Source organism: Protomyctophum bolini (assembly GCF_963924005.1).
Source record: "Protomyctophum bolini genome assembly, chromosome: 3".
Classification (NCBI taxonomy): domain Eukaryota; kingdom Metazoa; phylum Chordata; class Actinopteri; order Myctophiformes; family Myctophidae; genus Protomyctophum; species Protomyctophum bolini.
Genome location: NC_137864.1, coordinates 33,016,019 through 33,040,780, shown reverse-complemented (window position 1 = coordinate 33,040,780; position 24,762 = coordinate 33,016,019). Strand labels below are relative to the sequence as shown.

The 24,762-nt window shown below is 42.0% G+C and overlaps 1 protein-coding gene across 2 annotated transcripts in view; it reads right to left on the bottom strand.

Annotated features, from left to right (window-relative positions):
• The window catches only part of tusc3 (tumor suppressor candidate 3), a 118,224-nt gene that overhangs the window by 36,355 nt on the left and 57,107 nt on the right, over nucleotides 1–24,762 (bottom strand). For both annotated transcript variants that reach the window (XM_080759140.1, XM_080759141.1), the window contains exons 3-6: nucleotides 19,447–19,564; nucleotides 12,546–12,686; nucleotides 7,673–7,813; nucleotides 6,892–6,981 (exon numbers count right to left, since the gene is read on the bottom strand). In XM_080759140.1, the coding sequence (XP_080615266.1) occupies nucleotides 6,892–6,981; nucleotides 7,673–7,813; nucleotides 12,546–12,686; nucleotides 19,447–19,564 (490 nt within the window). The remainder of the gene's footprint in view (nucleotides 1–6,891; nucleotides 6,982–7,672; nucleotides 7,814–12,545; nucleotides 12,687–19,446; nucleotides 19,565–24,762) is intronic.

The window sequence follows — 24,762 nt, the reverse complement described above, 5'->3', positions numbered from 1 at the left end:
ACAATGCATCGTGGTTAATGTCTTCTATTGGGGTTGTTCAATGTTAACCTTGGCTTGGTGTGTGTGTGTGTGTGTCAGAGAGACAGAGTAAGAGGTGGCCACACAGGGAGACAATTCCATCTGCTCGCCTGCACCATCTGTCAGTTGACAAATCCTTCTCTCTATACTCTAACTGGACACACTCATTCCTTAACACTGAGCTACACTGTCTGAGGGAGGGTGAGAGAGAGAGAGAGAGATTCTGATTCAGATTCTGTTGTTTTCCAACTCTTCGTGTGTGTGCGTGCATGTGTGCGAGTGTGCGTGCGCGTGCATGCGTGTGAGAGTCTATAAATGCTTGTCAGATAAAAAAAAAGAAAAATACATTTCCTTTTCCCTTTCAGTGTCGAGACAATCAAGTGAGCGTGTCCAGAAAAGGTGAGCGTGTTTCACCTCTTCTAAATCCTCGGCTCCAATCCTCCCTTCTGTCCATCACTCACTCCTTCATCCCTCGTTCACTCTCATCTCATCTTCCCTCCCAATGCGCGCTCTCTCTCTCTTTATCTCCTTTTTTAATTTCACACTTGGGTGAACAAACTTAAATGATGACGGGCAAAACTATTCTGCAACACAAGACACTGTGTGTGTGTGTGTGTGTGTGTGTGTGTGTGTGTGTGTGCGCGCGTGTGTATGAGTGGGTCCACTTCCTTATTAGTACAAACATCTATTGTCTAAACTGTCTGTGCATTATGTATTTGTGTGCATGTGCGTGCGTGCATGTTTTTGTTTTCATGTGACCTTTCTTCAAGATGAGAGATACATCTGAGAAATCTAACATCAGAAAGAACGGGAGAGAGAGAGAGAGAGAGAGAGAGAGAGAGAGAGAGAACAGAGGGATGTACAGTAGGAAAAGCAAGTGAGACCGAAGAAACAAGATGGGGTATAGTGTTGTGTTAACACTGGCAGCTACACAGTTACATACATACATACAAGCTAGAACAGTTACTTCAGCACCATGGACAGCAGCTACAGTTACTTCAGAACCATGGACAGCAGCTACAGTTACTTCAGCACCATGGACAGCAACTACAGTTACTTCAGCACCATGGACAGCAGCTACAGTTACTTCAGCACCATGGACAGCAGCAGTGCCGGTTCTAGGCCTTTTGAGGCCCTAGGCAACATATTATACAGAGCCCCCCCCCCCCTCCTGCTTTGCCACGCCGGATAAAAATTGTAAATTTGCCATGAAAATGCTTCAATCTGGTGCACTTTGAGATCAAAATTAAGAAGCTAGGTGGGGGCCTCATGTGGCCAGTAGTAGTGGTCCTACCCCCCCCATGAGACTTACAAATCCCAAATGTTTATAAACAAATCCCAAATGTTTGTAAACAAATCCCAAATGTTTATAAACAAATCACAAATGTTTATAAACAAATCACAAATGTTTATAAACAAATCACAAATGTTTATAAACAAATACCAAAATGTTTATAAACAAATCCCAAAACCCATGAGACTTGGTCCTACCCCCCCGACCATGAGACTTACTACAGGCCAACTGGTAGTGGTCCTACCCCCCCCATGAGAATTACAAATCCCAAATGTTTATAAACAAATCCCAAATGTTTGTAAACAAATCCCAAATGTTTATAAACAAATCCCAAAATGTTTATAAACAAATCACAAATGTTTATAAACAAATCACAAATGTTTATAAACAAATCACAAATGTTTATAAACAAATACCAAAATGTTTATAAACAAATCCCAAATCCCTTGGTCCTACCCCCCCGACCATGAGACTTACTACAGGTCAACTGGTAGTGGTCCTACGGTAGTGCCGGTTCTAGGCCTTTTGAGGCCCTAGGCAACATATTATACAGAGGCCCCCCCCCCTCCTGCTTTGCCACGCCGGATAAAAATTGTAAATTTGCCATGAAAATGCTTCAATCTGGTGCACTTTGAGATCAAAATTAAGAAGCTAGGTGGGGGCCACATGTGGCCAGTAGCCCATGTAAGGGATACATGAAAAAATAAAAATCTTCTCCCTGTGACGAGGCCCCCTCAGTGGTTGAGGCCCTAGGCGACCGCCTAGTTCGCCTATGCCTAGAACCGGCCCTACAGCAGCTACAGTTACTACAGGACCATGGACAGCAGCCACAGTTACTTCAGCACCATGGACAGCAGCTACAGTTAGTACAGCACCATGGACAGCAGCTACAGTTACTTCAGCACCATGGACAGCAGCTAGTTACTTCAGCACCATGGACAGCAGCTAGTTACTTCAGCACCATGGACAGCAGCTAGGTACTTCAGCACCATGGCCAGCAGCTACAGTTACTTCAGCACCATGGCCAGCAGCTAGTTACTTCAGCACCATGGACAGCAACTATAGTTACTTCAGAACCATGGACAGCAGCTACAGTTACTTCAGAACCATGGACAGCATCTATAGTTACTTCAGCACCATGGACAGCAGCTACAGTTACTTCAGAACCATGGACAGCATCTATAGTTACTTCAGCACCATGGCCAGCAGCTACAGTTACTACAGAACCATGGACAGCATCTATAGTTACTTCAGCACCATGGACAGCAGCTACAGTTACTTCAGAACCATGGACAGCATCTATAGTTACTTCAGCACCATGGACAGCAGCTACAGTTACTTCAGAACCATGGACAGCAGCTACAGTTACTACAGAACCATGGACAGCATCTATAGTTACTTCAGCACCATGGACAGCAGCTACAGTTACTTCAGAACCATGGACAGCATCTATAGTTACTTCAGCACCATGGACAGCAGCTACAGTTACTTCAGCCCCATGGACAGCAGCTACAGTTACTTCAGAACCATGGCCAGCAGCTACAGTTACTTCAGCACCATGGACAGCAGCTATAGTTACTTCAGCACCATGGACAGCAGCTACAGTTACTTCAGAACCATGGACAGCAGCTACAGTTACTGCAGCACCATGGACAGCAGCTATAGTTACTTCAGCACCATGGACAGCAGCTACAGTTACTACAGAACCATGGACAGCATCTACAGTTACTATGGAACCATGGACAGCAGCTACAGTTACTTCAGAACCATGGACAGCAGCTACAGTTACTTCAGCACCATGGACAGCAACTACAGTCACTATGGAACCATGGACAGCTGTTACATTTACTTCAGAACCATGGGCAGCAGCTACAGTCACTATAGAACCATGGACAGCAGCTACAGTCACTATAGAACCATGGACAGCAGCTACAGTTACTTCAGTCCCATGGACAGCATGGTTTTGCATGATTTTTCACACTTTTAGACCATATCCGTGGTCATCATGTGGCCATACCTAACAATGGAAGCCAAAAAAAGGGAACATTTTCATTTTTGTGTATTTTTATATCAAAAGTCAATACAATTCAAATGTTAATTACTTCCTTTGAACGAAAACGTGCTGCGTGCTGACGTGTTAGAGATACACATGCATATTAATGAATATTGATTCAATTCACCCGTTTGATTCCCATTGCTGCGTCGTCCTCTAAACACAGGTGGTTTTGATTACAGAACTACTCCGTGTTTAATCTCATTCAAGATGAGATCCAGACACTAAGTGTATTACTCATTTAAAACTTAATTATCATGCTAAAATATGTATCTGAAAACATTATAGGTTAGAATGAAGCCATGAGCTTTGCTGCCTGTCTCTCTCTGACTTTGTTTACAAACAATCTGCATGTGCGTGCACGTGTCGCCTTGTAGCAGCATGAGCATCTAATTTAATCAATTATTGTTTTTCTTTTTTATAATTGATTAAGTCGATTGATTAATTGTTGCACGCCACGCACACATGCACGAGAGGGTGAGCGAGTGAAAGAAAGAGTGTTATGTAATAGCAAACACAGCTTGGTTCAATGCTCAATTCTGATTCTGTTATTTCTCATATGATGAGTAACAGAACGTTTTTTATAAACCAGTAAGACACCTGAACATATGGAATGTTAGAAGAGGTCAGCTCCATATATGGAGATCTAAGGGTTTGAGGTCAGATGTAGAGTTGCTGGCCAATATTGATGACATCAGGGATCTCCATATATGGGCATTCCCATATATATGGGCTTAATATTGATGATGTCACCTGCAGGGGTTCTCAACCCCCTTCGGGGGGGTAACTGTAAACACAGGCAGTGAGCGTGACATGTTATTTTAGACTATAAAGCACGGAATGTGTTCAAAACTCGAAAGCCTTCACAGCCTACCCATCTGACCGCCTAAAATGGCTGCCCATCTGCTAATTTTCAATAAAATACATAAAGAATGTACATAAAATACAAAACTTTATAATAATAATAAACATTCTGCCCCAAAATAGGGACATCTGTCCAGGTTCCCGGTATTGTTATTCTTACTGTATGAGGGGCAGATCTCCCCACATGTATAGTAGACCAGGGGTTCTCAACTCGTGGGTTGCCAAATTATTTTGGGGGTCCCCAAATTATTTTCAAAAATATAAAAATAAATATGTATATTTTTGCAACTGAATGGCTGGGAAATGGAAATTAAGAGATTACATACTGTAGTACACAATAATGCATGCATACACTTTCCTTAATGATTAAATCTGGTTTCAGAGCGGGGGCCAAAGCCTTTCCGGGGGTCCCCAGCCAAAAACATTGAGAACCCCTAACGTGATGTTACGAGGGGGGTGACGGACTAATTCATTAACTAACTGACGGGAAGTGCACATTTTTATAGTAAATGTGGTCGCAACAACAGACCAGTGTTATGAATAACAGACTATTGTTATGAATAACAGACTGTTCATACGTACTTTGTACAAGAGTGTTACACAAAATTAGCTGATCTACAAGCTAGAGTTGTCTGTGGGTTTTATAAATATTGAATTATATATTGACTGACGAGAATCCATTGAGATCGAAATGTTGTTTTCTTTTCATTAAAGTATTCCATTACCTAAAGAATGGTGTGCGAGTCCTACCTCCTTCCATTTTATAAATATTGAACCAATGAAAAGTATTAACATGAACTTGTGCATGATCCTGTAACTACATTGGATCCATTGGAGCACATATTTCAGTTTTGGACAAGGTTTCCATACTCCCCGACATCAACAATTTGAAGGTTGTCAACAATGAGCAAACACAGCAGCACCATTTGTGAAGGATGTCTAATGGAATAGAACCCTGTATCCCTGCCCTGTTTACACAAAATAACCTTGGTACACAGACATACTGTATACACAGATGTGCCATTCTAACTCTTCACACTTTCCTCATCTGTTCCTAAAGTTTTTATGAGAATGCATGTTTTCCCTGCAGGTTTTATTCACTGATTAGCCTTGCTAATTCTACTGTTTTGCTACTGAAAATAAGTGACCAGCAAAGTCACTTATTGTCTCTATTCAGGGGGAATTCCCTGAATTTTCTCTATTCAGGAAATCTGAATAGAATTAACATGATGATGATGTTCTGTTGATGACAATCTACTGAATTGATAAGACATGTGAAGTTCTCAAAAGGAACATATGTATGAAGAGAGCAATACCTTTATTATATTTGAATAAATGTATGCTATGTGTCGTAAAGGTTTTACACTGAGTGAAACATTGAAATACTGCTGTCAAGTTTCACATGTTTATCCCAAGCTAACCTTTATGGGTGCATGCAACTATTTCTGACAGAAAACTCACAACTTGTAGTTTTGTAAGATAGTCTTCACTAAGTTACAATACACATCTCTGTTTAAACTATTTTTTTAATTCCCATTAATATGTAATTGTACATACTTTTAAATGTTTTCCACTTTTGCTTTGGCAATGTAAATGTATGTTTTCTCAAGCCAAAATTGAGAGAAAATTGAGAGAGAGACAATAAATAGACAATACAGTGTGGCAGAATATTTGAGCACGGTTACTGATAATAAAGTGAGAAAAACCTTAACGATGTACAGACTCAGCGAGCACAGCCTGGCCATCGAGAAAGACAGATATAGACAAACCTGGCTGCCCAGAGAGGACAGGCTGTGTTCTCACTGCAGTCAAGGAGTGGTGGAGACAGAGCTCCACTTCACTGCATTTGACAAATATAAACAAATACATTTACAGAAATAACAAAAACAAGGATACAGTTTGACTCTATCCAGGCAATCCCCTACTGATTAGGTGAGAATGCCATTGCCGAATGTTCCAGGTTGGCAAAAAAATTGTATCAGCCTGCCACAAAATGAGTTACAATGGGTGAACAGAACACTATACTACAATTAACCCATCTGCTGCCACCTGCTGGACAGAACGGATGTTGTGGGAGTCCATCTTTTTATGCTAATAAATAGCATCAATGCTAGCGAGCTAAACTATAGCCATCCTTGCTCTAGAACGCGCCAATGTTTCCATCTAGACCACCGGATAATCAGCAAAGACCTAGCTCCGACATCGCACGTTTTATCCAAACCACGGAGAGCTCCATAGATTAGGAGTCATTCAGCTTTTTATTCAGCCTGTATAATGGACTCGGACGGCAGCGTGGTTGCGCAACCCGGTCTAGGATCACTAAAGAAGGAAAGGCCAAGGCAAAATAATAATGAAAAAATTGAAATCAGCGATCCGGTTTGATATCAATAATAAAGCTAATCTGACGGAGCATTCCGCCAGAAGCGGAAGGTTCAATGTCAGATCAATGTCATTTTTCTTGTGTTTTTCCTTGTCTTGTTTAAATTATATGTTCTGATTCTGAATATGTATCATTTATTATTTTGTTTCATACTATATTTGTATCATTCATACTGCAATATAAGAATGCTTGTCATGCCAATAAAGTATATTTGATTTGAATTGAGAGAGAGAGAGAGAGAGAGAGAGAGAGAGAGAGAGAGAGAGAGAGAGAGAGACCTACCACTTGTCCGTTCTGGGGGTTCTTGTGGGCGTACGGAGGACCTCTGATGTGGTTCCACATCTGACCTGACGTCATAGCAAACACCACACACTGAGAGAGAGAGATAGAGATAGAGACAGGGAGAAAGAGAGGTATAAAGGAAGGTGCACGCAGATGAAATAAAATGTAAATTAAACAGTAAATACAATTTGAAACAAATCTCAAAATAGGTCCCGGATCGAAGCTTTAAGAACACATAATTACATTTCCACTGTAGTGCCAATGAAGCTTATTTGAATATAAATGACTGACGGAGAGGGCTATAGTTTCCATTAAGCCCTTATAACATCCATAAATATTAAACGTATTTAATATTTCATACTATAGTATATTAGACTTGCCTATGAAGGAAATGGATGTTAATTTCATGTTTCAACAAAGTCAAAAATCTAAATAAAAATGTTCTATAAGCTCAGTGTGTGTGTATAAAACTATACATTTATACTTTTACTTAAGTGAAATTTGAAAACCAGGCTTTTGTTTATTTAACAAAGTAGGCTATTTCTACATTGCGGCATTGATACTTTTATTTAACCCATTAAAATCTTGAAAGTGTGAAAACTACCGATTTAGAATGCATTTGTATTATTGGCCTCATGTCTTAATGGGCTAAGTAAGAAACGTGAGTACTTGTTCCAGTCCTGCGTACATACGTGCGTGCATGTGCATATTGTGTGTGTGCGTGTGTGCGCACGTGTGCGTGTGTACGTACATATTGTACATGTGTGTGTGCGTGTCCTACCAGTGCAGCCATGGCCCATCCAGTCTTGTTGTAGATGAACTCCAGGTTGTTCCTCCTCAGGTACAGCAGGCCTCCCACCAGGGACACCAGCAGAGCCAGAGCTATGGTCCCCGAGTAGTTAGGAGGACGGAACACCCGGATCTGACATTAACAATGAGGTAGTTAGGAGGACGGAACACCCGGATCTGACAATAACAATGAGGTAGTTAGGAGGACGGAACACCCGGATCTGACATTAACAATGAGGTAGTTAGGAGGACGGAACACCCGGATCTGACATTAACAATGAGGTAGTTAGGAGGACGGAACACCCGGATCTGACATTCGGAATGAGTGTTTGTGTAAACACAAACATTGGGTAACACATAAGATAAGATGATAAGAGCGCCCCTCCCTTCACACGGGTGGCATAACATTTATGGAATGCTTTTATTACTGTAAGCAATTCAATCCTTTGTTTTGTTCTTCTTCTTCTTGTCGTGTCCACAAGACAGTCAGTTACAACACTTGGCTAGATCCGGTTCAGCCACAGCTGAACACATTGCTGTCCCTTCTCATTAAACTCTGCCAAGTCCGATGATGTGTAGGGATGTTCCAGCAGGGGGCATGTGAGGAGGTGCTGCATGGTCTGCGGCTCAGTGCCACAGTCACACACAATGTCCTCGTCATTTGAAAGTCCCCATTTTGCGAGAGTGACTTTTGCTCGCCCAACACCAGATCTTAATCTATTTAAGCATTTCCACAACGCGTAGGTTGAGTCTGCTCCAGGGGGTAGTGCCTCACTAGCCTTTAACTCCATCGTTGTAGCTGGTGGGAGGTTGCCAGTTCTTTCTTCCCACTGAGAGTGGGTGAGTTACTTGTGGGTCAATGTATTAATATCTTTAGTAGCCGTTTAATAAGTGGGATAATCAATGGAGAGGGGGCCATTATTGACGCGCAATTGCATATTAAATACCGGTATACAATTGCATATATTTTTCTCTCCTGAGTCTTGAGCTGAAAAGGTTTGGGAACACCTCGAATAGAGAGATTCAAGGTGAGAAAACACGGAGAAAAAAATACACACACAGAAAAAAATCACATAGAAATGAGCCTAAGTCAGAAGTCAGTAGGAAGTAAATGGAAATAACAGGGCAGAAGATAAAAGCTCAGGCGAGAAGCAAGATGTTGATCAGAAGGAAGATATGTAGTCGTTTTTGTATACTTGGCACCTAAGAAAGGCTCTAAATGTCCGTGCTGCTCCAGTCTTCTGCAACTTATGTCCTTGTACCTGTGAAGCACCGGATCAGCTGTTTCAGGCTTGAGGTGCGTTGGTATAGGCTCCCTTTGTTCGTGTGAAGATATGTAGTGTTTGACCTCACGACCACCACCCACCTTCCCCATGCAGTGCTGAATGGTGACCCAAAGACCACCACCCACCTTCCCCATGCAGTGCTGAATGGTACATGGCCTTTTTGCTCGTTTGACACAAAGGTGTACAAACTCGGAGGAACTATCTATCCAACACAAGAGAGAGAGAGAGAGAGAAAGAGAGAGAGAGAGAGAGAGAGCAAGCGAGAGAGAGAGAGACCAATGTGCCAAGGGGTGAACTTCCACAAGCGTATTGAGCTGTGTGTGATGTCTTTGTATTTCTGTCAGAATCCAGCGGCATGCATTTGTTGTTTGTTTAAGAAAACACATGTAGTTGTTTGAAAAGGACACCATTTCGACTCTTCCTCAGCCCCTGTTTTTACCGTTTCCATGTGGAAGGATTCAAAGTTCAGAGTAATTTATTTTCCTGGGACGCACGCACGTACAGATGGTTATGCCTTGTTACGTCCATCATTTCATGCTAGCACACCGACTCTTTTATCACCCACTATAAACCAACATTTTGGCCGTGTACGTGCACACACACACACACACACACACACACACACACACACATCTGTGTGTTCCCGACTATTTTAAGCCAACTAGTAAGCCAAATTGTGACCATGTCGGGTCTGTTAGTGAAAAGAACAGTTAATGTTCCAAAAGAGACCTAGTGTCTGTGAGTGTGGTGTCCGTGTGCGTGTGTGTCTGTCTGTCTGTCTGTGAGTGTGGTGTGCGTGTGCGTGTGCGTGTGTGTGTGTGTGTGTGTGTGTGTGTGTGTCTGTCTGTGAGTGTGTGTCTGTCTGTGAGTGTGGTGTGTGTGTGTGTGTGAGTGACAGTGATTATGCCAGGATGGGCATTGGGCATGCATGGTGCCTGCTGCCATTGTTGCTATTGGCTGAGAGTAATACATTTTGTTGCTGTCAGGCAGAAACCTCTTATCTCTATTTTTGTCTTTTTTTCCCCCCATAAATTAATGCATATAGGAATATAAGGGATACATATCTAATAAGGGTCCATTTGGTTACCAACTCTCCATATTTTTAGCTGGGGACCACCTGGAACCCCCTCGAGGACCACTGGTTGAAAACCACTGATCAAGGTCAACCTGTGGACAGGCGACACTGGTGGACCGCTAACGCTAGAAGTGGGCCCCCAAATAATTGGCAAAACACTATGATTTTATTGCACATACTGTACAAAATCATGTCAAAAGTTTGTCTTTTCTATAAAACCTTGAAAAGAATATATATCTTGATGGAGTGGCTGCCGTGTTAAGTGCCAGAGGGGAGGGCCGCGTATGCTTTTGAGATGATGTAAGTGAATGGGCCCTGGTGCAGAAAATGAGAGGGAAAAGACATGAGTAAATACAGTAGGGTGGAAAAATAAAAGCACTGTTCATTATAGTGTGATATGATCTGATCTACAGATGTCGCATGGTGATGCTACATGCCGTTATAAGCTTGTAGATCCATTCATTTTAACATAGCGCTGTTATGTCGTATCAAACGAGTTGAATCAATGTGGCGTATTGTTATAGTGGGGTGATAGCATTGTGATATGTTTCAATTTGCAGGCAGGCACGCCAATAGAGCCACTTTGTACTGAGTTGCATTAGAAAGAGAGAGATGAGAGGAAATAAATAAAAGATGAAGGGAGAAAAGAGCCACACAGACACACACACACACACACGCACACACGCGCCCCGCACCGGTCTAGTCTACAGACAGTAGCAGTGTGTGTGCGTGCGTGTGGCCCTTTTCTCCGTCGACTGACGAAGAGTAGCTGTAGTATGGGTTCCAGTTTTGCCTGGTGACACTGGTGACACGTGATTTACGGGGAGATGAGTTTATTTTTTATTTTTAACGCTTTATTTTATTTTTAATTGATGCAGCAATGAATAAACATACATACATGCACATTTTGCTGTATCCGACAAAGACATACAGTACAAGACAGTAAAATGAATTAGTAAACTAGTATTGAAAGTACTAATGAACATAGTAAAAAAAAAGAAAAATAAAGAAAAAAAAGAAAAGAAAAAAGTAAAACAGCATTTCCCATCAGGGTATGGTATCTAGGTTAAATACATTGTATCCATCATTCAGTTAAACAGTACATTGCTCTATATCCAACTGTCTACTTACTGAGGGCCTCTAACCAGAGGTCACCCAATGTCAGATTTGGTGTAAGGTAACAATCTGTACAAGTGTATTTAAGTGAAAGGTATACTTTCCTCAAACTCCATGAAAGGTCCAAGTCATAATGTATCTATCTTTAGAACCTCTACGGTTGTACCTTCGTTTTTCTTGAGGAATCATGGAGAGAACCTCTTTGACCCACTGTTTGAGATGAGTTGTTTTTGACGCAAATTTATTTAATTAAGATTATTGTTAGAATGTTTGGCGTGTGTAATGCGGGGAAGATCGAGGTTGGAGGACAGGGCTGTGCAGCGCTATAGGTTCCTTTAGGCTGCCCGTGCGTCGTGGCGTTTTTGTCGGGGGCCCTAAGCGAGCAGCAGTCTTGCTCTGTGCCAAGGAAGTCTTCAGACAGAATGATTTTGCCAATGCTTTTATAGATAGAAAAGCATCAATACCAGGGGTCCCCCATCACTGTTGGACCGATCGCTGTGAAACTGTGCATGTACTTTACTGAGGCACTGCACTGTCTCTCTGCACTTGATGTATGTGATCGCCTTGCTTATTGTAAGTCACTCTGGATAAGAGTGTCTGCATGCTAAATGGCTAAATCGTAAATTGGAGAGAGAGAGAGAGAGAGAGAGAGAGAGAGAGAGAGAGAGAGAGAGAGAGGTTAAAGCCATTAAAAGAAACGAAGAGCAAAAATACCTAACATTTCTCTAGATAAGTAATGGCTGGCCATATTTCAGAGACATTGCGGGCGCCTCATGCAAAGTCGTCTGGCCCAGTGTTTTTAGAGGCCGCTCAATACTATGCCCCATAATGGGGGACAGAACTCATAGAACTAATGATTGATATAGATCCATTGATCTCATTCATACTCAGCTTTCTGCCGTGTTCTCTTTGTAATTCCAGCAACGAGAGGCACTCAATCGAAGGCTATATAGTCTCCTGTTCTGGCGCTTCGGTGCTTGTCTTTGTGTTTGCGTTCCTTGCGTGTCCTTGCTCTTTTTTTTTTTTTTTCGTTTTGGTTTTCTTAACATTCAACCGCCTTCTCTATCTTTTCCTGTTTGGTTCCATGTTTTACCTCCAAAGTCACATCGAGGTGTCTGAAAGCTAGCACTTAGGCTAAGTGCTCTGTGTTGTTCTCCCTCCAACAGGAAGCTCTGTTGAATGCTAATGCTCAGAGTTTGACTTCAAAAGTATCACACCTCTGGAATTGGAGTTCAGGAATGTTAGCTGGATGTTTATTTAATTCCTGGAATTCACTGCTCCAGTGAACGGCCTCATTTCTGCGCCCGGTAGCTGGTGCATGTGTGCGTGCGTATGTGAGTGTGTGTATGCACATGCAATGGCATGCATGCAATTGTGTGTGCACGTACCTGCACATCAGTGCGGTCTGCGATCCACTTGGCCAGTTGTTCAGATGCAAAGCCGATCCTTTGCAGGTCGAACGTGTCAGCCCGCTTCGGCTTCCCCTTAGCCGGGAAATGCATGAAGGTGGGAGCACTGTTCATATTCAACTAGACAGACAGACAGACAGACAGACAGACAGACAGACAGACAGACAGACAGACATCATGTTAGTTTCAAACTGACAGGTGGAGCGACAAGCATGAGCAACATATTGTTGTTTCCCAAACAGTGGATCCGGACCCTTGTTAGATGCGACCCATGTTATCCTACTATACATGAATAAATATATATGTACATTATACATTCAACTTTTCATCAATTGAAAACAATTCTAAAGTAGATCTATTTCATGAATAAAATAAATCTAAGAATCCCCACTAATAAATAAAAGTAGTGAAAATATCAGATTGTGAACTTGTATATAGCTGGTATTTCCACTAGTTTGGGTCCCAGGCAAATGTCTAATCTCTCTTTTGGGTATTGGGTTAAAATGTTCAGGTTAGGTAGATATGCCTATAGTTGCAAAAACCACTGGTAAAAAAAAATAAAAAACTGTCAAGGGAGTCCATTGATGCTAGGAACAATTGTGTTCCCCGCGGCAGGCTGGTCAATGATTTGACACAGCTGAAGCAGGCGAAAATTGCCTGCCGTTTACTCACTGAGTGCTTTGCCTGTGTGCGTTCACATGGGAGGTGCAGTGGCAACACAGGAGTTTGTGGCTCTCCACGAGTATATCCCAATCTGGACGGGAACCCCTTTTGGTGTTTTAAGCATTATGTTATACTTTACCTATTGAAAAATAGCAGATGTGCAAGCTCATAGCACGGCCGTGAGCTTGTAGATCTGCTGTTTTTGAAAAATCGTGAAAATGTTGCGCAACTCTTTGAATATATATATTCTTTCCCAGCAAACATTTTTCACTCAAATCTTTGTTTCTGGGGGGGGGGGGGGGGGGGGGTCAAATACAGATAATTCCGGGGGTCCTTGACATGGAAAAGGTTGAGAACCACTGACATAGAAACATAGGATTTAGAAGACATATTCTTAGAATCGTCCACAGGTCTGAATGGGATAAAGCCCATAACCACTTTAAAGCCTCTGGTCTTGCCTGGCTTGAAAGTTACAATTGTATTCTTGTACACCGGATTTTCTGAAATGCCCTTTTCTCGGCTTCTGTGTTGCTCCTCTTCCGTGTATTTTCAATGGACCCTAACTATTGAAGGGATGGCGCTTTGAGGAGAAAAAATAATAATAATAACGTCAAAGCATGCGTTTATTTGTGTTCTAGCCGCTTGCAATATCCTCGCGGCCCACCAGTGGGTCCCGGCCCAAAGATTGAGAACCAGGAGTGGTCTACAGTACACCACTGTTTCACAAACAGTGGGTTGGAATTGTCTAACCGGCTAAGGCGAAAGATTGGCATTTTATTTTACAGGAACAGAGCTGGTTTCACGCTCCAGTGACTGGCTCACACTAAAGGTCCCCAAAGTAAACACCGGACAGGGGGAAAACAGCATTTTGTTTTAATGCCCCAACGACTTGGAATGACCTACAACTTGAATTAAAGATCTCCAATAACACACGTTAAATATTTGATTGCAGACCTACCCAAGAGTGTCTGCAACTGCTTTTAAACGTGTGTTGTCTCATACACTAGTGAAACGTTTCCGTTTTGTTTTAATCATTGGTGTGAAAATTGATGTGAAAATTAAATTGTACTACATGATTTATCTCGATGCAAATGAGGGCAACCTCATACTTAAGTAGTGAAAATAGCAGAAGCGCCACATCTTGTTTCACTGCATCCTGGGCATTTCTCTTTTGGGAACCACTGATCTACTATACACCATAATTATCTCTTCACCAAAACTAGCCGCTCACAATGCATGGTGACAAGGATGTTCCCCCCAGAATATGCAGGGTGTAAGTGGCTAAAGACCAAATCATAGGCCAGAAATAGCCAGCGTGTAGAATAGACGGACTGCAGTAACAGGAGGAGTGGATGTAGGCAGTATGGACATTGGACACATAAGGAGAAGTGCAGGTAAGGTAAAACCTCCAGATAAAATGCACACCTTGACTAGGCAGGCTAAAATCCTTGAATTTTCAATTAACTATGCAGGGTTTTTAGGTGATTTTACGCAGTGAAGTTGTGGAAAAGACAGAAAGTTGCAAAATATGCGAGATGGGAAAAGTTCCAAAATACGCAAAAAGTTGTGAAATATGATGGGTTTTATGTGATTTTACACAGTGAAATATGTGAGAAGTTGCGAAATATGCGAAGAAAAGTTGTGATGTAGGCAAAAATTGACAAGCTATTGAATTTTTCTGGAGGATCTAGGTAGGGAGTAGGAACACATAAGGAGGAGTAAACACAGCAGCCACATGGAGGTCATCTGACATGTTCTCCTCTCCACTGGGAGGCATGCGTGTGTGTGTGCGGTGCTGGCCATTAGGGATGATGAATGGACACAAAAGACACACTTCAACGGTTAGTTACCACCTTCCTATGTAATCTGTCTCTCTGCCTCAGGGCATTTCGCTGTCTTTTATTGACACACACGCACAGTCTAACAATCAGACGCGCGCACGGACACACACACACACACACACACACACACACACACACACACACACACACACACACACACACACACACACACACACACACAATTCAAGACTACATGAATCTGAAATGTCCTCCTTCTTCTTCTTGCCAATATACAGTCACCACTCTCCACCTCCTCTCTCTCTCTCTCATGCACACCCTTTGTCAGGTCTCTGACTGACTAACCAGCAGACTCTTCCGCCTTGTTCCGCCCTGGTTCCGCCTAGTTTATGTTGAATTTGCTAAAACATCATTTTTGGAAAAAACTAAAAACAAACATGATATGCCCAGTCACCATGCTGCACCTGTGATGTTCCTTTTTACTGACACAAAGTTTAAAATAAGAATTGAATGCACAGATTATCAATACGAAGCAACTGAAAAACCTGTTATTTCAATGTTAGTGGATGGAGAGGATTTTTGTCCAACCATGAAACGACAACCAATGGGTGCGAAGAGGGGCAGAACCATGGGCGGGATTTGAAAAAGGGTGAATTAACCTCAAAACCCAATTTTCCCGGTAATTATCCACATCCGTAACATGCAAATCAGCTGTTTTTCCTGTGTTATTTGTCTCCATAAGAGAGGAGAGACATCTCTCTCTCTTCATTAAAGTGAAGCAGTCACCTCTCTCCTTTGGATGGATAGGTGAGAAATGGGCACGCACGCACACAGTGATTCTCCAGTGAACTCCCTGTGTAGTAAACTAAAACAATAAGACAATGAAAGCAGTGTGACGTCTATCTAAATCTGCTCATAAATGCCAAGAGAGGGAGAGAGAAATAAATAACCTGAGTGTGTGTGAATGGCACACTGTAAAGTCCTTGGGAGAGGGCTATAAAACCCACCGTTTACATCAACATATAGTCTTCAACGTTTTTCAGGCCGATGGCCCCTTGGGAGGTGATACATTAAGTGTGGATGCAGCAGGGATCCCCCTACTACATAATACAGATTAAACTAACCATCGGTCCCTCCAACTTCTTATATTGTATTATGTTTTTAGAAAGCCTTCTATTAGATAGATTATTTATTTATGAGTCATGCCCGGCCCACCTGGACTTACAGGACACAACATATAAATCACTGCATCAATATTGCATAGGTGTTCAATACAATGAAATAAAAACTCTTTTTTCATAATCATCTAACAAAACAAAAAAAAGTTAACACAAATAGTTGACATTTTATAAAATAATAAATGGCTTAATTCATATAGTGGAACCAAAAATTAATTTCATTTTTGATTTCTTCCAAATCACACTAAACTAATTCTGTCCTCCTCAGGAGTACCAATGGTAAGGTCCTAGAATGTAACTGTGCACAAAAGGATCTTTGACTTTTGGATACATTTTGTGTGACATAAGTTTCAGTTTACCCAAAGGGTTGAAGAAGACCTCCTAGGTCGAAACGTTGGATAATAATAAATATACAGCATCGTGGCTATGTGTGTGAAGCCTTTTTCTAATTTTTACTTATTTACTGCCTTAGGCCAGCACCTCACCAACACTGGTGTGCGCCCTTTCCTGTTTTGTCAGGACTGAGAGAAGACAAACTTACGACGGGAACTTCTGTGGATATAGCAGGGACGGCAATGCATGGCTGACGTAAGTACCATGCGATAGAACACAGCTATATCATCACAGATAAGTGTAAAAATGCTTTCAGAAGATCCATTAATAAGGGGCACGGTGACACAGTTGGTAGTGCTGTCGCCTCACAGCTAGGGTTCGATTCCCGCTCGGGACGCTGTGGGTGCTGGCGGTGTGTTTCCTCCTCCACGTCATCAGTGCCCATACCCGAAGGCGGGGTTGGCGAAAGGGTCTTTCTGTGTGGAGTTTGCATGTTCTCCCCGTGTCCCCTAGGATAGGTACCCTCACAAAAAACATGCAGTAATCCCAGCTGCCTAGTCACAGCGCCTGATGGAGGGGAAAGGAACTGGTTGGAATAACGTGTTCCTTCCACGCGCTACGTCCAACCAGGGAAACTCCAGGTTGGACTGTCAGGTGTAAAGGAGCAACTTGGACACTCAGGCATGAAGGAAGCATGAGTTAAAGTCCGTTGCTCTCCCCATGTCCCCCCATATATGGGGACTAGGTTGGTGGAGGGTGTGTAGAGCCCAGGATCACATTAGATGATTGACACAGGGGTGAAAGATGGGTTACAAAATCGTGGGATAAAAAATATATATAAAAAAAAAGAAGATTAATATTACATAGGGTTATAAAACCACAGGCCAGAGCAAGGTGAATATAGTAATTTCAGTGAACTAGGGGAACCATAATGCAGGGGAAAAAGATGGGTTTTAAGTCTAGATTTAAAAATGTCTAGTGAGTTGGCTTGTGGGAGACCATTCCAGAGACAGGGGGCACGATGTGTGAATACTCTGGCCCCAACCTTTATTATATTGTGGTATGTGTGATTGAGAGTTTTCCAGCATCTTGGGAGCGTAGAGGTCGTGGGGGGATGTATGCTTTTATTAAGCTGGACATGTATGGTGGAGCAAGTCCATTTAGGGCTTCAAAGGTCAGCACCCTGAAGTCGGCTCTGGCCTGTATGGGTAACCAGTCTAATTCTATGAGTGTGGGTGTGATGTGATCGATTTTCCTTGTTAGTAGAAGTCAAAGGCCGTTTGTTGCTATTGATGGTAGACCGTAGAAAAGAGCATTGCAGTTACCTATTGTTGAGGTGATGAAAGCGTGAACCAGAGTTTCAGCATCGGGAAGTGATAATATTGGACAGATTCTAGCTATGTTGCATAAGATTCAGGGCCATAACTATTTTTAATAAGACGATATGTTCTTAGTTTTGGTCAACAGCCCAACTCTCTTTATATAGAATGAATTTTACGGCGTAATCTATTTAAATAAACAATGAATTATTCATGAAAAAATCACACCCGTGTGAACTGAGTGGTGCAATCCCCCCCCCCCCCCCCCCCCCCTACCTCTCTCTCTCATTAGCAGGCAGCAGGCACATCACTATCTTTCTCTGTTTCTGGCGCCCCCTACTGGTACTAATAAGTCACATACTCATGCTCATGACGGCCACTGATACATAGATACGCTGCATACGCACGGACATTGCTGGTTGTAGGAGTGGTTGCACCACTCAAAAATAAAGATCCAGCTGTCATACAATGATGTGTGTATTGTAGCCTTGCATAGAATGGTCAAGTTTGGTGATGTCAGAAGACTAAATTGTTTCTGCCAGCTATGTGAATGTTATATGCAATAATGTGTTGAACTATGCAGCTAGCTCTGCACAGCTTTAGAGAATAGATGTGCAGGGGAGAGGAAGAAAGGAGACAAAGGTACTGCACATCGGTTTGTTTTCATGGACATCCTTTAAAAGCATCTGTCTGGCTCTGATTTCACTGATTGATTTGAAATGTCAAGGGGCAATTTAGAAAGAGCAAAGCTGGTAGAAAGAAAAGTTGACAAAATGTACAGACAAGGCTTTGGAGATAATCATACAAATTACAACATTGATTTTTAAAGCAATTCACAGGGAAGTGTCTCGCCAATGCCATCCCCTGCAGCTTCTTAATTAAAGGGCTAGACTACTTTGGTAGAGGTTTGGGTTGTGTAGTTACCTTTCCATGGTGTGCAACTCCAAAGGTGGGTATCAAATATGTACACTGAAGAGGCTCTGGAAGCTTCAGCCTTTAAACGAACACAAAACCAAGCTGATTCTGACAATATACAAACCCAGTAGGCTACTATATATATATATATATATATATATATATATATATATATATATATATATATATATATATTTATTTTTCCTCTCCCACCTTTGGAGTTACAGCTCAGTGACCTTGTGGTTAAGAGTGTCCGCCCTGAGACTGGGAGGTTGGGGTCCGATCCCCGGTCGGGTCATTACCAAAGACTATACAAATGGGACCCAATGCCTCCTAGCCGGGGAGCCACAGGCACAAAAGCTCAAGGAATAGAGATTGATGTCATGGCATACTTTTTATTTGCGTTTTTTCTATTCACTTGGTCATTAATCTCAGGGGTGGGTGGTGAGGATAGATGTAGTTGCACTGGTGCACTTTGGTTCTAGTTGCACTTTATATTTAAGGGTAGTGGTCTGTATCTTGTGATAATGTATACGTATGTCTGTTGTTGTTCGTATGTTTTACTGTTCACTGTATTTTAGAGCTTTTATTATCTGCTGTAAAATGAATTGCCCAGCTTGGGAATAAACTTGATCTTGACAATTATTGAGAGAGGAAGGGTAGAGAGTTGTACCTGTTGGAAGACATCCGCTCCTTCATCGTAGTCGACCACAGTGAAGAACAGCTTGTTGGAGAATGCAGACGAGTAGCGCCACGAGTTAGCCAGCACCTGATACTCCTCGTTAGCCTGCCTGAAACACACACACACACACACACACACACACACACACACACACACACACACACACACACACACACACAGTAACTAAGATTTTGCCGTATTAATACAGTGCACCGGCTGGGCGTCCTGCATTAATATTCCAACCACTAGGCATGCCTGGCAATGATCCAGAAACAGAAACCAAACCTTTCCACTGTAATTCTACAAACTGTTAATAAATATTTCAATCAATCAGTCAATCCAAACAGAGAGTGGGGTTTTTAGGTGCACGGTCCAAAGAATACAACGAGAAGATAAACAAGTCAGCAGCACTCCATAATGTCCTTTTCACTATTGTATTCTCCTCACCGAGACCAACAACGGACATGTTTCAGCTACGACAGCTTTCATCGACGTTGTTATTATTGTGAGGTACAGAAAGCATTCATATATACTCATCTACTGACAATAACGACTTATACAACTTTTTTGGGGGGCGGAGCGTCACCCTTTTACGTCTTGGCTTTCAGAAGGGCACTTCCACATTCCTGGTTGGCCATACCGCTTTACCGTTTGTAAGACAAATTGCAAAAACAGCAGATCTACAAGCTCACAACATGTCGTAACAAGATGTGTTGTGAGCTATTAAAGCTATATTAAAAAAGTAGTAATGTAGGATTATTTTACCCGAATGACATGCCTAATATGTAAAATATATACACACCCTCATATTATTCAACAATTCTAACAATACAACCCACATGCAGACTACTTTCTAATGCAACAAATAGAGTCAAAACACATCATTAATGTACAGTAGTGTTACAAACAGTACATCTACTGGATGTCACATGGAGCCTCACACTCACTGATGGTTTTCTAACATTTATTCACATGTAGCCTAATGGCAAAGGTAGTGGCAGCTGTGCTGCTAACACACCTCCGGTTCATTAAAGCCAATGAAGCTTAACCTGAATGAATATGAACTGAATTGGACTGGAATTAATATGAGAGAGAGAGAGAGAGAGAGAGAGAGAGAGAGAGAGAGAGAGAGAGAATGACAAATCTACAGTTACTTCTCAGGATTGTTCTCAAACGTACAAATTTATGAAAGCTGATGGATTGAATCAAAATCCAATGCTACCTGCATAGACAGTAACACCGTGGTAGAGTCCTTGACCATGGTGACTGATAACAAACAGAGAAAAACCTCAACAATATACAGACTTCAGAGCACACAGCCTGACCAGGCATAAACAAGCCTGGCCATTGAGAGACGACAGGCTGCTCTCATCGCCAGTCAAGGACTTCTGGAGGCACAGCTCCACTTCATGACAACATGTGACAAATACAAAGATATAAGAAAATAATACTGCCTCGAATTCACACAAAAAAAACACAGAAATAGCAATCCCACCGCAATCCTGTTTGGATTGTTTGTTAATTAATTATCTGTGTCATCCATCTTCAAAAATCATAATATGATAATAATATATAAGATAATACATATTATTTATTATTGTTGGTCTATTGACATAAACAGATATAAAGAGAAAAAGAGAGAGAGAGAGAGATAGAGAGAGAGAGAGAGAGAGAGAGAGAGAGAGAGAGAGAGAGAGAGAGAGAGAGAGAGGCAGAAAGAAAGAAAGAAAGAAAGAAAGAAAGAAAGAAAGAGCGGAAGAGAGGAAGGAAGGAAGACAAAAAGACATGAGATAGTTAAAGCGACGAAGAAGAGATAAACGATTAATGGCCAGTTATGTTTAATGACTAATTATTTGTCTCGGTGGCTTTTGTCCCATGAAGCTCAGATCAATTCATAGCTAATAATGCATAAACCTTCAATCATTACTTATCTCTGCCTGCCAAAAATGAACCTTTTACTTGTACTATCAGAATCACGATTAAGTTTATCTGGAAGATCAGACGAACACTTTGATCATTTCTGAACTCAATTTGTTACCGGACAGAATGTGCAGAAAGACTATAAACTGTATAAAGAAAGAGAATGTGAAGTCACACCATTGAAAGTACTAGCTGAAAACCTCTCAAGATGGGGCTACCTGGCCATTAAACTCAATGGATATTACCATGTTCCGTAAGTTGGAGCTTCTCTTTTGTCCCAGAGCCCGGCCTCGTGTTTTAGCACTGTCTGAATTGTTCTAGTATTGTTGTGCTCTGGGAACCTCGAGTACAACATTGTTCCAACATTTGGAGAGGAGCGCACCTCATCACTGGCCCCTGTAAAATCTGAATGTCAATCAATGTCACTTTCTTCGACCGTAAAATCGAACTATAAATATCAACAAACATGGAGGAGAGAGGCTGATTGCAACCGTACACCCACACATTCTGCTACTGATTCACCTGATATCCGGCGCTAGAAGGATTCCATTTCTGGTATTCATGTTCTTGGTTAGCTTTTATATTTGTGCTCCATTGCCTTGGAAGAAACCCTGTATCTCCATATTTCACCCTACTTAGTCATACAAGAGTGTCCCGAAGAGTAGTCGATCTACGAGCTCATAACGTGTCATGTGAAGTATCTGCTATTCTCGTAAGAAAGAAATGAAAGTGGTTCAGTGTTTGAGTAAAAAAACATAGTCCCTAACTGTACCAACACTAAGAGCAAAGACTCTGAACCCCTAATTGCTCCCGATGTGCAGCTTGGTGACTTGCATGGTTTCGTCCACCATGGTGTATGAATGTGTGTGTGAATGGGCGATTTACCATTACATAATGACACAATTGTAAACTGACCAAATGGGGCTATAAGCCAGGGGTCCCGGGTTCCCAACTTGTCCGAAATATTGTTAAATATTGAAAATAGCTGAACCAGAAGCTCACAAGGTGTTGCATTGAGACGCGTTGTAAACTGGCTATTTCATTATTATTCAATTACTCACTTATCAATCCTTGTTTGTTTTCTTTTTTCTCTCCATTATATTTGGCCCTCACTTTGAAAGCTTGTGCTGGGGCTTCATACATGTAGCTACTATGCCAGAGGCATGTGCATAGTGCTGTTAATATGGTTATAATCAGAATCCTATTACTGTGGGTCTACAAATGTAACGCAACTATTTGTTCATATGAGGTGGGCACTACCGTAATGTTTGTTGCACAAAGAATAAGTAAATTCCAACTAAGAGCTACACCAGTGTAGGACCAGGGTACAAATAGGAAGAGGACCCAGGCACAGTAGAAAGCCACAGTGTAGTCAGTAAACTAGAATCACAGGCAAACCAAGAACCAATAGCACAGGTCTAAATATCATGCTATCTAAATTGCAAGTTGCATCCAGACGCAATCTTGTGACATGTCCATGCTGTTTACTCGCTTTCTTCTCCGGTGTTTTGGTATTTACACAGACCACAGTGCAGTATTTATCCCCCTCACTTCTTTTATCGTCTTCCACTTTCCCATTTACTCCTCTCTATCTGTCCTAGGTGTTGCTTTGACAGCCCCCGGCCACGGTCAAAGCATAACGAATGAGATATGAATGTATTCATGAAGGGAGGTACAGCGTCAGATAGGAGAAGTCCAATATGTGACCCCAAAATAGAGGGAACGGAATGCAAGTGAGATATAGGGGGGAGGGAGAGAGAGAAGAGAGAGAGAGAGAGAGAGATTCTCTTGCAGTGTCATGGTGACACGACTGGTCTTGAAGAGGCAATTGTCTCTTCCCTTGCTCTCTTCTCAAACACACTTATTTACCCGGATCCTTATTCCATTTATTTTTGTTTTATTTGTCATGGTGAAGGCGCTGTTATGACCGGCTAGGCGGGCTAGCATGACCCCCGTCCTTCTGCACGACAAGATAAATGGTATGACACCAGACACGCTTTCTCTGTCTCTGTCTGCCTTCCTCTTTCTCACCCGTTGGTCTCATTCGCTCCATTGCTTTTCCACTCTCTCCATTTATGTCTCTCCCTCCCCTTCCCACACGCTGTCTTATGTCAAGTGCCTATTATACAGGTTTTAATTAGCTCCCAGACTGCGCTTCCACACGGCGACTGTGTCATTGTTGAGGCCATCTTCTTTGTAGTCGTCTGACGGGCGTGCAAGTCGGCTCAAACTGGGCCGAGAAAAGAGCTGAAACTCGGGTCAAACAGGCTGTCATTGCTGAGATTACAGGATGACCTGTCTCCCGGAACGGGGCTAAAAACAGCAATGAGAGTGCTCTAGCTAAGAGTCTTCAATGACATCCACTTATAAACAGACAGTGGCACAATTTCCAGTCTCAGACTGGAGCTCAGCGATGGTGGTTTGAATCATACTTAACACAATCGGTGCCGGGATGCCTTCAAAATAGGAGCTGTTTAAAACAAACATTGAACTAAAAACAAACATTAAACCTGTATATAGGAGCGGCACTCTTTAAACAGAGGCACGTTTGTCAGCACTGCGTCACCCAGATAATGCATACCGTATCGATACAGCATCAGCAGTCATCTTCATTTCAAGGAAAAGCTTTTAGTATTATAGTTCTAGAGTGTTTTGTTTATTCTAAAAATGCCTGTTCTATGTTGTTTTGTTTTGTTTGTCTCAGACCAAGGACCACAATGGAAATAAGTCACTGACTTGTTTTTATCCTTGATGTTTCCTTGAGAATGTAACATGGTTGTCATTTAATCATAACGTCCAATGAATCAAATCAAATCAAAATCTGAGTGGACAAAAATGGCACGCCATGTTCCCCAAGGCTACATTCACTATCTTCTGTTGAGCAAGCTGCCACTGGCTCAGATGAGGGAAAACAACTAAATGCGTTACCATAAAGTCATAATGATGCAGACAAGACACACATTTACATAACCACATCACCATGCAGGGGACTATGGTCCAATAAAATCACAGAGTAATTGCATTGAACAAATCAACGATTGGCCGCGCCACAATTGTCTTCAATAAAATGAAGACAAAACTGAAGTAACAGTTTTTGGTGCCAAGGAATTAAAACATTACCGACTGAAGCAGAAAACACAACCCCAGGCAGAACTCAGACCTGAATTTCAACTGCCACCTTGACACAATTACAAAGTAAGCCTACTATCACCTTTAATATATCATGGATTACAGGACTTGTGTCTCAGCAGAATTTGGAGACTTGACTTGACTGTAACAGTGTTTTACAGATCTCTCTAAAAAGGTAAAAACTAAAAAGGAGCAGTGTGTACTCAATCAACTGCAGCTGTCTGACAGAGGCCTTAATTATATCAAGCATTTGGATCA